Source organism: Topomyia yanbarensis, chromosome 3 (genome assembly GCF_030247195.1).
Source record: "Topomyia yanbarensis strain Yona2022 chromosome 3, ASM3024719v1, whole genome shotgun sequence".
In the NCBI taxonomy this organism is placed as follows: domain Eukaryota; kingdom Metazoa; phylum Arthropoda; class Insecta; order Diptera; family Culicidae; genus Topomyia; species Topomyia yanbarensis.
The window spans coordinates 105,481,680-105,495,392 of NC_080672.1; the positions used below are offsets into that span (position 1 = coordinate 105,481,680).

At 40.7% G+C, this 13,713-nt stretch overlaps 3 protein-coding genes across 3 annotated transcripts in view; 2 read left to right on the plus strand and 1 right to left on the minus strand.

Annotated features, from left to right (window-relative positions):
* Positions 1–4,188: 4,188 nt before the first annotated feature.
* LOC131690118 (vacuolar protein-sorting-associated protein 25) lies at positions 4,189–4,967 on the plus strand. The gene is made up of 2 exons (XM_058975653.1): positions 4,189–4,320; positions 4,398–4,967. Exons 1-2 carry the CDS (start codon positions 4,271–4,273, stop codon positions 4,867–4,869), a joined length of 522 nt encoding a protein of 173 aa, XP_058831636.1. The 5' UTR covers positions 4,189–4,270; the 3' UTR covers positions 4,870–4,967.
* An 878-nt stretch (positions 4,968–5,845) lies between these two features.
* LOC131687125 (putative leucine-rich repeat-containing protein DDB_G0290503) lies at positions 5,846–8,515 on the plus strand. Its single transcript, XM_058971173.1, has 5 exons — positions 5,846–6,254; positions 6,338–6,657; positions 6,714–6,883; positions 6,947–8,205; positions 8,264–8,515. Exons 1-5 carry the CDS (start codon positions 6,219–6,221, stop codon positions 8,369–8,371), a joined length of 1,893 nt encoding a protein of 630 aa, XP_058827156.1. The 5' UTR covers positions 5,846–6,218; the 3' UTR covers positions 8,372–8,515.
* A 504-nt stretch (positions 8,516–9,019) lies between these two features.
* The window catches only part of LOC131688479 (probable citrate synthase 2, mitochondrial), a 36,455-nt gene continuing 31,761 nt past the window's right edge, over positions 9,020–13,713 (minus strand). Inside the window, exons 5-6 of the mRNA XM_058972758.1 lie at positions 10,675–11,366; positions 9,020–10,615 (exon numbers count right to left, since the gene is read on the minus strand). Coding sequence (XP_058828741.1) covers positions 10,241–10,615; positions 10,675–11,366 — 1,067 coding nt within the window. The 3' untranslated portion in view covers positions 9,020–10,240. The remainder of the gene's footprint in view (positions 10,616–10,674; positions 11,367–13,713) is intronic.

Consider the following 13,713-nt stretch of genomic DNA (forward strand, 5'->3'; position numbering starts at 1 on the left):
TTGAAAAATGTACCTGGTATCCCTGGAGCTACCCCATGTAACCATCAAGGATACCAAGCATATTTTTCAAATGTCTTCACATTAAATTTGAAAAAAAAAATGAAAATTCATGAAAAAATGTCTTCATTTGTCTTCACCGACCAGGATTCTGAATCGGTTTTAGATTTTGAGCCAGAATTCTGCCAGAAATCGGTCATACACCCGAAGCAAATTTGTCTTCAAAATGAAAAACCTGTCTTCACAGCCTTTCAAATGTCTTCAAAATGAAGACGTGTCTTCACATCTGGCATCGCTGGTAACCATATACGCATTAGGCCATTGCGCGTAATTGGCAATACATTTGAGCGGCTCAAAAATAATAAAGCCGCTGGGGTTGACCAAATACCAAGCGAGCTACTAAAACACGGTGGCGAGCCACTGGCTAAAGCGCTGCACTGGGTGATTACCAAGATTTGGGAGGAGGAGATTTTACCGGAGGAGTGGATGGAAGGTGTCGTGTATCCTATCTACAAAAAGGGCGACAAGCTGGATTGCTGTAATTACCGAGCAATCACCCTGCTGAACACCGCCTACAAGGTACTCTCCCAAATACTATGCCGTCGACTATCACCAATTGCAAGAGAGTTCGAGGGGCAGTACCAGGCGGGTTTCATGAGCGAACGATCTACCACGGACCAGGTGTTTGCTCTTCGTCAAGTACTGCAGAAATGCCGCGAGTACAATGTGCCCACACATCATTTGTTCATCGACTTCAAAGCCGCATACGACACTATCGATCGAGATCAGCTATGGCAGATTATGCAAGAGTACGGATTCCCGGACAAACTGACGCGATTAGTGAAGGCGACGATGGATCGGGTGATGTGCGTAGTACGTGTCTCAGGGACGCTCTCGAGTCCCTTCGAATCACGCAGAGGGTTACGGCAAGGTGATGGTCTCTCGTGTCTGTTATTCAACATCGCGCTGGAAGGTGTAATAAGAAGAGCAGGGATCGACACGAGTGGTACGATTTTCACAAAGTCCGTTCAGCTACTTGGCTTCGCCGATGACGTTGATATTATTGCACGAAACTTTGAGAAGATGGAGGAAGCCTACATCAGACTGAAAAGAGAAGCCAAGCGCATCGGACTTGCCATCAACACGTCGAAGACAAAGTACATGATAGGAAGAGGTTCACGAGAAGAGAATGAGAGCCGCCCGCTTCGAGTTTGCATCGGTGGCGACGAAATCGAGGTGGTTGAAGAGTTCGTGTACTTGGGCTCACTGGTGACCGCCGACAATGATACCAGCAGAGAGATTCGTAGACGCATCGTGGCAGGAAATCGTGCTTACTTTGGCCTCCGCAAGACACCGGTCGAACAGATTTCGCCGTCGTACGAAGATGACCATCTACAAGACGCTGATTAGACCGGTAGTTCTCTACGGGCACGAGACCTGGACCATGCTCGTGGAGGACCAACGCGCACTTGATGTCTTCGAACGGAAAGTGCTGCGTACCATCTACGGTGGAGTGCAGATGGAAGACGGCACATGGAGACGGCGAATGAACCATGAGTTGCATCAGCTGTTGGGGGAGCCGCCCATCTGTCATACCACGAAAATCGGACGACTACGGTGGGCCGAGCACGTAGCGAGAATGTCGGACAATACCCCGGTGAAAACGGTTCTCAATTGCAATCCGACCGGTACAAGAAGACGTGGCGCGCAGCGAGCACGATGGATCGACCAGGTGGAAGACGATTTGCGGACCCTTCGCAGACTGCGTGGCTGGCGACGCGCGGCCATGGACCGAGTGGAATGGAGGAATCTTTTGTATACGGCACAGGCCAGTTCGGCCTTAATCTGTTAATAAATAAATAATTGAGCTGCTTTTGAATTGAAACTCCATTGTAGCATTTTACAATGCATACCGACACGGCCGAAATGTACACTGAGAAACAAAAATATGCATAGTTAGCATACTTTCTATTCCCGCCTCTTTTATTCTGCTGTGATTTTTATGCATTTTCTAGCATATACTTCTAGTAAGCATACAATAAGTGGATAGACCGGATATGTCCAATGCATAAAATTTACAGCGGAAGAAACGAGAGGCAGATAGAAAAGTATGCTATCGATGCATAAATAAAGTTCTGTGTGTATACGCAACGAAATTTCACATGATTAAACCACAGAGAACAGACGTCCATCTTCAGCATTCAACTTTTGTAAAATCTCTGTTTACAAGGTAGTTGGGATATCCAAACCAGGTGCGCTACTGTCGTCATGTTTTTTTGTGGCTGAGTTCGACAGAATTGACGGCGGTTATTCCTCTACCCAGTCAAACTAGTCCGGAATCGGCTCGGACTTTCAGCATGAATTCCAGCTCAAATGCATCAACTGATAGAGTCGGAATCGGTTGTTTTCTTTGAGCAAGATTCCATACCCGCAACCGTAAAATAACCTACAGAATAAGTTCTTTTAACTTAAATTTAGATGAGCTGTGCGTCGCTTTCGCACTTATTAGTGTTGTCAAAAACAAAACGAGAGATTCGACTCAGTCGTCTTCCGTGCAGTAAGGTACTTTTAAGTTGTTTAGGGTATACTTAAAATTAGGTCAATTCAACTTAAATTTAAGTAAATTAAACTCAAGGTTGAGTTATTACCCAGTTAAGCTCAGCCGGAAATGAACTGGAATTCTGGCTGGTTCCACTTCGTATTCCGGCTCAAGTGACACAACCGATTCTAACTTAGAATCGGTTGTGTCACTGGAGCCGGAATACGAACTGGAACCAGCCAGAATTCCAGTTCATTTCCGACTGAACTTTACTGGGTATTTTTGCCGTAGTTAAATGGAAACTACCTTCAATACGGTTTACCTAATTTTACCTTCCTGCACGATACCACGAGATTGAGTCAAATGTACTGAATTTTAGGTAGTTTTTCGGTGGAGTGTACTGTATCCATTCAGGATTTCGAACCGGTTTCGGAATGGATTTGACGGATAGTTGGGATAGGTTGGTATGGCGGCGCTAGTGTTTATATAGTATATTAATTCAAATGTTTACACGCGTTTTTTAAATATTTTTGTTCGATCATGGATGTCTGTTCTCTGTGTTAGAGGGTTGAGGATTTTTTTAACTGTGAACTTGAAAACATTATATTACTCAAATTTTAAGTAGTTTTGAACAAGCGTGGAAACAATCCCTCCTTTGTTGCCCAGTAAAGTTCAGCCGGAAATGATTCGGTATTCTGGCTGGTTCTAGCTAGTATATCGGCTCCAGTGACACAGCCGATCCTAACCAGAATCGGTTGTGTCCAGTGTTGCCACAATTAAATCTGTACCGGGAGTTGAAAAATCTTTCCTATCTGTACTCTGCTATAGAAAAATCTGTACCGGATTCTGTACCGAAACAATAACAAGGTTGTTTAGAAAAATTATTTTTCTTATACATATTTTTCATTTGGGGATATCAAACCAGAAATTTTGACTCTTCTCTTTCACAATAAACCTCTTCACTCCTATGTGTTTTGCTCCCATGTGTGCATTCTACTCCATGGCCGCACACCTCAAAGAGTAGAAATAAAGAGGCTCTTTAGTGTGCATCATGGTCCCATGCGCACGGAAGCAGAGAAGACAACCAAAAAACATTTTAAAAACGTTCTTCCGATCAATCTTCATCTGAATCTGAATAGTTTGATTCCCCTTCCTCCCTGTTTGCCAGTGAGGGGAGGCACAAAAAAGTGGCTCTTCAAGGTAACTCAATGTGCGAAATTTTGCATCTCTTGGTGCACAGCTCTTTCTCTTTTTCGTTTTCAAGTTTCTCTTTGGGCGGGTGATCTCCACATCGCAGTGTTCTTGTGCCGCTCTTTTTTTGTGTTTCGCTCTTTGTGCACATTATGGGATGCATCGCAAGGTTAAATTATTTTACTCTTCTGTCATCTAAAAAAATCTGTACCAATCTGTACTTTTTTACAAAAATCTGTAATCTGTACCGTACAGAATCTGTACCAAAAACGCTTCAAAAATCTGTACCTTTCTAGATAATTCTGTACTTGTGGCATCACTGGTTGTGTCACTGGATCCGGAATACGAATTAGAACCTGCCAGCATTCCGGCTCATTTTCCGGATGAACATATACCTGGGTGATATCGCTAGCTTCATGGTGTTGTATGTGAGGTAGGTAGTCAATGTTACATTAGATTGTCAAAAATAAAAATTTGTAAACAATGTTAGCAGGAAATTTATACCAAATTTATTGTAGGTACCTGTTGTTAAATTTCGATTAGATGGCTGATTATCAGTGGCCTTGGGAATACAATTTCCCTCCGTTCTTCACGTAAGTAAAACTGCAAAATTTCGTGATTTATGGATTCCATGCGATTCGAACATAGCCGTTTAATTTTCTTACTTCAGGGTTCAATCTCATGCCAAAACCAAAGAACATCAATTAGCTACATGGAAATCGCTTTTGCTGGATTATCAGAATCACAACCGGCAAGCAATTTTGAACATTAATGAGGATAGTGCTCTGTTCGTAAACGAAAGTATATCAAGGAAGTTGTCCCCCGAGGGACGCCTCTGGATAATGGAAGAATTGACAAAATCAGGCAATGCAGCTCCATTGGATAAGCGCAAACAACAGTGGGAAGTATATTGGCATACGCTGGAAGAGTGGAGCGCACTGGTTTATGACTGGGCAGTGGCCAACGGAATGACCAATACTGTATGTACGTTGTACGAACTAGTTGCCGGGGACACTAGCGTTGGGGAAGAGTTTCATGGTTTGGATCTGAATGTATTCAAAAAGGCGTTGAAATTATTAGAAACTAAAGGTAAATGTGAATTAATTGAATTTGACGATAACGAAGGAGTGAAGTTTTTCTAAGACTATTGACCAATTTGTAAATATATTTAATCTTACCTCATAAGTCGATGTTTTCTTTTTTCCCCGTAGAAATAGTCCATTTAAAATTTATTTTGCAAGGCCCTCAATTAGTCCTTCGTTTGTAATTGTTTTCTTGTATAGATTACCAAAATGTTCTTTAAATTTGCTTAACTGCTGTAAAGAATAGTATCGGACACAACTTAATGTGTGATTCGCTGTTAGCAAACATTGTAAATGACAGTAGCATGTGACTGATTCACAACGTACATTGTTTTTAAAATTAATAGATTTTTAAATAATTCTTGTTCTAGCACAGTCCATATAAACTAATATTGCTCTGGCCTAATATTTTACCCATGATATAACCAAAGAGAACAGACGTCCATCTTCAGCATTCAACTTGTGTAAAATCTCTAACGGTTTCGTATAGTAGGGATAGGTTGGTGTGGCGGCGCTAGTGTTTATCGTATATTAATTCAAATGTTTACACACGTTTTTTAAATATTTTTATTCGATCATGGATGTCTGTGCTCTGTGTTTCTAGTTAGAATCGGTTGTGTCACTGGAGCAGGAATACCCTCCCTCAGTTAAACTCATTCTGTAACCGACCGGTCAAACCATTCGGAATTTGATTCGGAATCCTGAATGGAGTCATTATGGATTCCAAATCAAATGCAACAACCGATTCTGAGTCGGAATCGGTTGTGGCATTTGATTTGGAATCCATAATGACTCTATTCAGAAATCCGAACCGGTTCCGGAATGAGTTTAACTGGGCGGATCTGATTTCTGATTATGGATTCCAAATCAAATGCAACAACCGATTCCGACTTAAATTCGGTTGTTGCATTTGATTTGGAATCCATACTGACTCCATTCAGGATTCCGAATCAAATTCCGAATGGTTTGACCGGGCCCAGTTAAATTCATTCCGGAACCGGTTCGGATTTCTGAATGGAGTCATAATGAATTCCAAATCAAATGCAACAACCGATTCCGACTCAATCGGTTTCAGAATCGGTTGTTGCATTTGATTTGAAATCCATATACTGACTCCATTCAGGATTCCGAATCAAATTCCAAATGGTTTGACCAGGACGATCTGGAACCAGCTAGAATTCCAGCTCATTTCTGGCTTTACTGAGATTATGTTCAATTTTGGTGAGAAATCCGCCTCAAATGACTCCGATTTGGAATGAGTTATATGAGCCGGAATTCCGGATGAACGACTGGATGGATGTCTGAGATTTCTCTCACTTTCTTTTTAAATTTTGATCATAGTAAACTGTTTTCACTTCAAATTCTGTAAGTATTTCCGTTTAGTGTTTTCGTGACTTTGATGTAAAAAAATGAATAGACGGCTGGAAATGGATTTAAACGCACAGGTACTAGATGGTTAGCGTGGTTAAATATATAATACTTTTTTATTGTTTTCACTTTTCTAACCATTACAATAACAATTGCGTAGGTAAACAACACGGACCACCAGCTGATAGATCAGACAGAAGTTGTCGAAAATGTGGATGACCGTGTTTCGTCTGGTGACGAGTCGAATGATTCAGAAGGACATGAAATATGTCAAGACATAGTTGCTGAAGTGCACGCTTTGTACCAAAGCGATAAATCTATCGTTCTTGTAGAACTTGTAAAAAGTCGCATTCAACAGACTAAGCTCAAACGACAAATTGATGTGCTCAAGCTTGTCCTAGATAAATCGTGCGCTGCTAAGACGAAGCTACAGCTTAATTTGGCCTGCAGCAACAGAATGGTGGTGTGCTTGCAAGAAGCGTAAACAACACCGAAACATTCGGTATTTTCTCTGTTTGATATTATTTATATTTTAGGGCAAAAGAACAAGCAAATCTATCTGCCAAAATTACCCAGCAGTACAATATTGTCGTGGATATGATAGGAGAGATAGATCTCAAACGGCTGAAACTCATTCAAGATAGCCGTGAACGTCGGATGGAGTCCACAGCTTTTCAAGAAAAAATGAATCAAATTGAAAAAGAGTGTTTGTATTATTTTCGCCATTCATATTGTTTTTTTAAATTTTATGATATGCTATCTATTTTAGTACAAGAACAAACATCTTTCGCAAAATCAGAATCCGAGCGCAACTGCCAACTACGGGAGCAAATAGAAGAGTTGGTTGAAACAAACTGCGCTCTGAAGGATCAACTCACGGAGGCAGATAAGACACATCAAACATTGATTTCTTCCCACTCAGTCCAACTGAATGAGATTGAGATTCATATGACAAAAATGAACGAACAGCTAGCTAAAGCTGACGAACGTATTGCCAGCGAAATACAAACAAATTCAGCGCTTAAAAGTAATATCGATTCCGTTTTGGCTGAGAAGACTCATCTTTCGATGGAACTAACAGCAATGGAAATAAAGTTCGCGGAGCTAGAGAAAGAGATGGAAGTCAAATTACACGAAATGGAGAATTCCTACCGAATGCAACATGAAAAGGAGAATATAGAAGCTAGTGAGAAATACGAACAGCTGAAAGAAGACACCATCCAAATGGAATTAGAACTTACAAAACTAACTGGAACTATTGATAACATGCAAAAAGAGCTCAAGGATTCCAATGAGAGATTGGATCACGAGAAAAACAAGGCCGAAGAATTTGAAAATAAAGTCGGCGGTATGCAAGCTATTCTTGAAGATCGAAATAATGAAATATATTCACTTCATGCAAAGTTGAACGGTGAACAGAAGCGATTTGAGGAACAAAAACAGCAACTTCAACAGAAATGCATTGAGATTCAGAATCAGTTGGAGGGCTTTCAAGAGGAGTCAGAAGTTAAAGATTCTAAAATTGAAAAGTTGGAAAATGATCTAGCTAGTCATGCTGCGAAAATATCTTCCATGGAGTCGCAAATCAAAGAAAAGGAAAGCGAATTGTTATCATTGCCGGATAAGTTGGCAAAATTAGAACAAGCCAACAAAAGGATCGCCCAGCTGGAAGCGGAACTTTCTAAGATGACTGCGTTAGAGCAACAGCTTTTAGAAAAAGAAGTCAAAGATCGTGCATTGACACCACAAATAACTTCGACGCCATGTCATGAGATCGATCTAGGAAGCAGCTCTGATGTCACGTCGGCTAAGAAACCACGAATTTCTGATCAAGAAGGTGTCAGCGGTTCTAACTACAGTACGTTTCAAAGCAACGTCCTTCGAAAGCGAGCTCCTTTGAAGTTTTTCGGAGCCCATTCTGCGAATACCCGTTCACCTCCGCAACAGTCAATGATAACCCATGCAAAGACCTTTTTTGGGACGAACCGTCGGAGTGGAGCAAACGTGGACCTCAATTTGAGTTTTGCGGTAAGATGTAGCTTATATTATTTTGTTAAATATTGCACAGTAATGTACATATTTTTAGAGTACTGTTAATATCGACGACGAACCATTGGAAACAACGAGTGCTTCTAACAGCTCTTCCATCCGAATGGTGAAACCGTTCTTTCGGAAACAACAGGAGAAACAGTGAACAACTGTTAAAGTGACACTTTTCATGTTTCCCATTTTTGTTTTTGTGCACCATTGAATTCAGGATTATTTATTAATTTCTTCACGAAGAAAATATTTGCGTTACTCCGTTGTTTAGTAATATAGTTTTAGTTTCGATTATTCAGTATATGTGTTATTATTTCGAATGGAACTACATTCCTGGAAAAATAAAAAAAATTGTCGAATTTTCAAGTACAGAAAGAGATCAGTGGATACCAAGATACGAAATAGCCATTTCTCTATTCTTGTATCGTTATAGTTACTTACACGTATGCGAGCGACTTTTGTTTACATTTTCAGCAAAAACTGTCAATATAGTGAACCGATCTTCGCATAAATCGAGCGATTGCTACAGAAAAGATAGAAGCATCAATTGATTGTCTTTTCCAAAAAGTGTCTAACTTGCATAAATTTAAAGATATTCAATCTCAAACTTTAAAAATCGTTTTTCTCGAAAAGTGCTAAATGGCGCTTGTCATAAGATAGCAAAACAGCGACGATTCTTTATTAACAACATGTGTATAAGATTTAACTTATGTTCGAAAAGAGAACTGGGTCGCAGAGTGGTTTTCTTTTTAAACATGATATAAACTATGCTTTCTTTCGGCGTAAATTAGTGAAATACATGTTTGAGTTTGAATGAATTACTCCCATTAGGAGGTCGTCCAAGATTTAATTTCTCCCCTTCCCTGCTACATTGCCTAGGTACATACAGCACGACACTATGACTTTTTCTTGCATACCAATGATTCTACTATTAACGAAAAAGCGAAAGTAAGGTTAGAGTTGCTTAGCACAAAAAAAGGAGTATACGCAAACCACTATATCAGGTTGGTGATTACCTAACATTTTTGAATACGTTTTTGATAGAATGCTAAAACAGCACTTTCTCTTAGTTGCTAGCTTATTATCCTTGGTTTTGACTTAATTTGCTTGGTTACACGAAGTCCAAATAGCTTCGTTTGCAGTTATTTCTGCGAATCAGATCGACCTCAACTTTCTAATAAATGTATTATTTTTGTCACTAATAATATCGGGGGTCAAACATTACATTGTACAGATAAGTGAACTGCCGCAATTTAATTTACGAGGTAAGAAAACACACAAACGAACCAAAAATGTAGAGATAGAGTAATCACTTCCAAACGTTCAATTTGTAAAGCAGATTTTATTAATCTGGATTGTTGAAGAATTCTTCATTTTTACAAAATCGGGATGATTATGAGGTAGCACATTAATGTTGTTATATTGAATGGTGGTCTATTTTATGTGATTACATAAGAGAATAACATCTGATTTATTCTGTTTTGGTTCCTCTTTATTGTTTCTCTTTTAACCGCATCATTCAAGCGTCTGTCCAACAATCAGCAATTAAATTAATTGATTTTAAATAGATAATAAATAAAAGTATGTTTTAGTTTTGCGAAAAGGCTCCCATTTATTCGTTGATATTACTGGTAAGAATGGTATCAGGGAGCCTCGTCCTGTGTTAGCGCCCGCAAGCTTTAGCTTGTTCCCTAAAACTAATTAAGTTACTTATGCTTTTAACACTTAATTAAAATCATACAATTTTACAAATGTATATGTGTGAAAGTATTGTCTTGCCCTTGGATAGGTTAAGACTAAGCAAAAATTAATGAAGGGGAACTGAAATTGAAGTTTGACTTGTTACTCTCTCTAAGACAGTCTCTTGAACGAGATGCTACGGGTTATCTTTCTCTGTTATAGCTTTTGCTTGAGCGGCTCCCTGGTTCGTACGTTACTCGGGAATCTTTGAAAAAAGTTCACTTATTTTTTGTTTAGTTTTTTTTTTGGTTTGTGGTTGACATTCGATAGGCTTGCATCCAATTTACTTGGCACCGGTAGCCTTGATAAGTCCATCAGTGGACATGGATTTCGGGCGTTCGATTGGCAGTCCAAGGGCGCGATCCCAAACCAGCGAGGCCAAAACACCAAGAGCACGGGAAACGCCGAACAACACGGTGTAATAGTTCATTTCCTTCAGACCATAGTACTGCAACAGGACACCGGAATGAGCGTCTACGTTGGGCCATGGGTTCTTGACCTTGCCCAGTTCAGTCAGGATTGGTGGAACAACCTTGTAGATGTTAGAAACCAGCTGGAACAGCGGGTCGTTTGGCAGGTGCTTCAAAGCAAACTCGCGTTGGCAAGTATAACGGGGATCGGTTTTACGCAGGACAGCGTGACCATAGCCGGGGACAACCTACAAATGGGATTATACCGTTAGCTTTGTAAACGATGTTTATGGTTAAGTTAGTTTACCTGTCCAGATTTCAACGTCTTCCAAATGAAGTCTTTAACCTTCTCTTCGTTAGCATTATCCCCTAAATCTTTACGGAGTTTCTGCAGCCACACTAATACTTCCTGGTTAGCTAAACCGTGGAGTGGACCAGCCAGTCCATTCATACCTGCCGCGAACGAGAGGTAGGGATCGCTCAGGGCTGAACCAACTAAATGGACAGTGTGGGCCGAAACGTTGCCACCCTCGTGATCACTGTGAATGGTCAGATACAGGCGCATAAGTTCAGTGAACTTTTCATCCTCGTAACCCAACATCTTGGTGAAATTGGCAGACCAATCCTTCTTGGGATCGATAGCACCGATTCCCTTGCCGTCGCGGTAGGTATTACGGTAGATGGTCGCTGCAACAACGGGCAGCTTGGCAATCAGATCCATGCTGTCCTCGTACACGTACTCCCAGTACTTGCTCTTGTGCACACCCTCAGAGTAAGCCTTGGCGTACTTGCTTTCGTGGTTGAGGGCTGTCACGGCGCAGCTCAACTGCGACATGGGATGCAACGTCGTTGGCATGTTGTTTAGCATGGTCACAACGTGCGATGGCAGAGCGGCGCGGTTAGCCCATTCGCGAGATAAGGCATCGACCTGGGCCTGGGTGGGAACATCACCGGTGATCAACAGCCAGAACAGACCTTCAGGAAGGGGTTCGGCACCACCTGGAACGATAGTAAGAAAAATTGTAAAGGTGAAAATATTCGCTTGATAAGATCCGTTGCCTAAATCTATAATATTTACACTTAATAGAAACAAGTGCAAATGTTTGCCGTTTTTTCAAAATTTAGGAAGAGAAGTCGTGTAAGGTTTGGAACGTTTATATATTTTGTTGTGCTGCAGGGAATTAATCAATTTCTTCGCCATTTTGTATGTTCAGCAATGTAGTAATCATGTGCCATGTATGTTCAGCAATGTAGTAATCAAATTTGGAGTAAGTATAACATGCATTAATAACAAAAAAACTGTGTTGAAAAATATTTCAAAAACTGCTCGGGAACTTTTCCAGCTCATCTCGGTCAGAGCCGCCAATATGGTGCATCAACCAAACACTTAAATAATGGAGTTTTAATTATAGGTTCGCTACTGATTTGTTTCTATTATCATTCGTATTTGACTGCTTGGAGCAAACGGAGTATCTCCTCAAACTGATGTACAATACCGAGAAAGAAATATTTGTGAGCTGTACACGGCTGGTGAATAAATCAGTTTATGTCGTAACGTGCTACTAACAGAGGCCATTTTTTTCATTTCCGGTGGGTGGCAGCATACACACACGCACGAAAAAAAACAGATTTGAAATCATCTGACCGAGGCTCGTTTCCCGCTAATTTCATGCACCGAGCCGAAAATCTTGAACAAAAAGAATTGTGATTTCAGTCGGTTCCTGTTAGTCAACCAACCTTGTCAGATTATTAGGATATGTCTCCGTGGATTAGATTTTTTCGAAAGTATGAGTGTATTTTGTATGACTCAGATGCTGGAAGAAAGTCAGTTCTTCAATACCACTAGAGTTCCCGGTCATGTCGGCATGGAACGTGTTGTCCAGTAGATGGACGCCATTTTTTATTGGTCAAACTAAAGGCATGGACCTGGGCTGCTAGGGGCGACTAGGGACTTCCGGATGTAATCGATTCATGATCGCGCGAACATGGGCGTTTGTAGGGTTCACTGTTGGGACCTCGTTTGTAAATTTACAAGTGCCAAACCGTTCACTTAGTCTCCAAAGTGTTTTCATGTTTGCGAGATCGTGGGCGTAGGTGTACGTAGATGATCGCGAAGAGCTCGCGAGTTTGGATGGTAACGTGTTTGCACTAGCATGTATGTTTGCTTCGCGTGCATAATTTCGATTTTTAGTCTGTTTATTAAGTTTTTAACCCCAAAGATTCATTCACCTTTTTTGATTTGATGATAATAGACAAAAAAAATGTTTTATTGCTACTGCTCTGGGCGCACTGCTTTCCGCTTCTAGTATTGATTTTCTTTCTTGGCGGTGAACCATGGTCAGGTTTACCTTTTGTCACTTGCTGATCATTCGCTCGTGCCCATGTTTTCGTCGCTGGAGCTCTGGTTGTCGCTGTTGGATGCTTGGTGCTTTTTGCGTTTTCGAGGAACTTTGGTATAGCCGGCTTTTTTGTTGTTTATTTCTTCCCTTGGTATGTTAACAATAGGGATCTTTAGGGGTGTGCGGGTTAAGGCATATTATGATGTAGATTAGTACCGTGAGTTAATATCTCAGTACTTTTACAATTTTTAGGCCCGAAACTATTGAAAAAAACATTTTTTAGTTTGTTTCCTTTTAGGACAATAACACATCCAAACCTGTGCGACTTGCACGACTCTATAGGTTGCCTTATCAGATCTACCATAGTTTGCAGATGAAACTTGGGATGGCAGGCTGTTAGCGGATTGACAAAGTACCAGATCATGATGTGTGGGTGCTTCCCGGTTAACAATGAGGCGAACGAGATATTTGCAGATACGTCATTTAGTCGGTCAACTGTCAGTTTGTTGGTTGAATTTAATTCGGTTTTTTTAAATTTAAAAATCAGAAAAGAATAATTAAGATTTAAGAATGATATGAGTGCACTCGTAAGGACACCTGCTATCAATAACTACGAAAAACTGGCACAATTTTTCCAAATTAAAGATCCCTATTGGCAAAGAGATACCGTAGAATATTGTTTATCCGGAGTTTATTTTTTGGCCGGCTATCTGTTGTGTAGCAGCAGATGTTGAAGGCTGTTCTGTAGTGTTGGTTGCAGATGAGTTTTCTTTAGCTATTTTGGTGCATGGCTTACCATAGCGTTCCATTTGGTTACAGAACTGGCACGTGGACGTCTGCCCAGGGTTCTTTGTATGTAGTTAACATCTTGGGATGATCTGCCCTCGAAAATCAAGTAAGACGGTATACGTTGGTTCAGCCGCATTTGCACAACCCAAACACCGTTGAGAATGCCAAGGAAAAAGTTTCTGCATTTGTCGTTAGATGGATTCCATTTCTCCGTATTT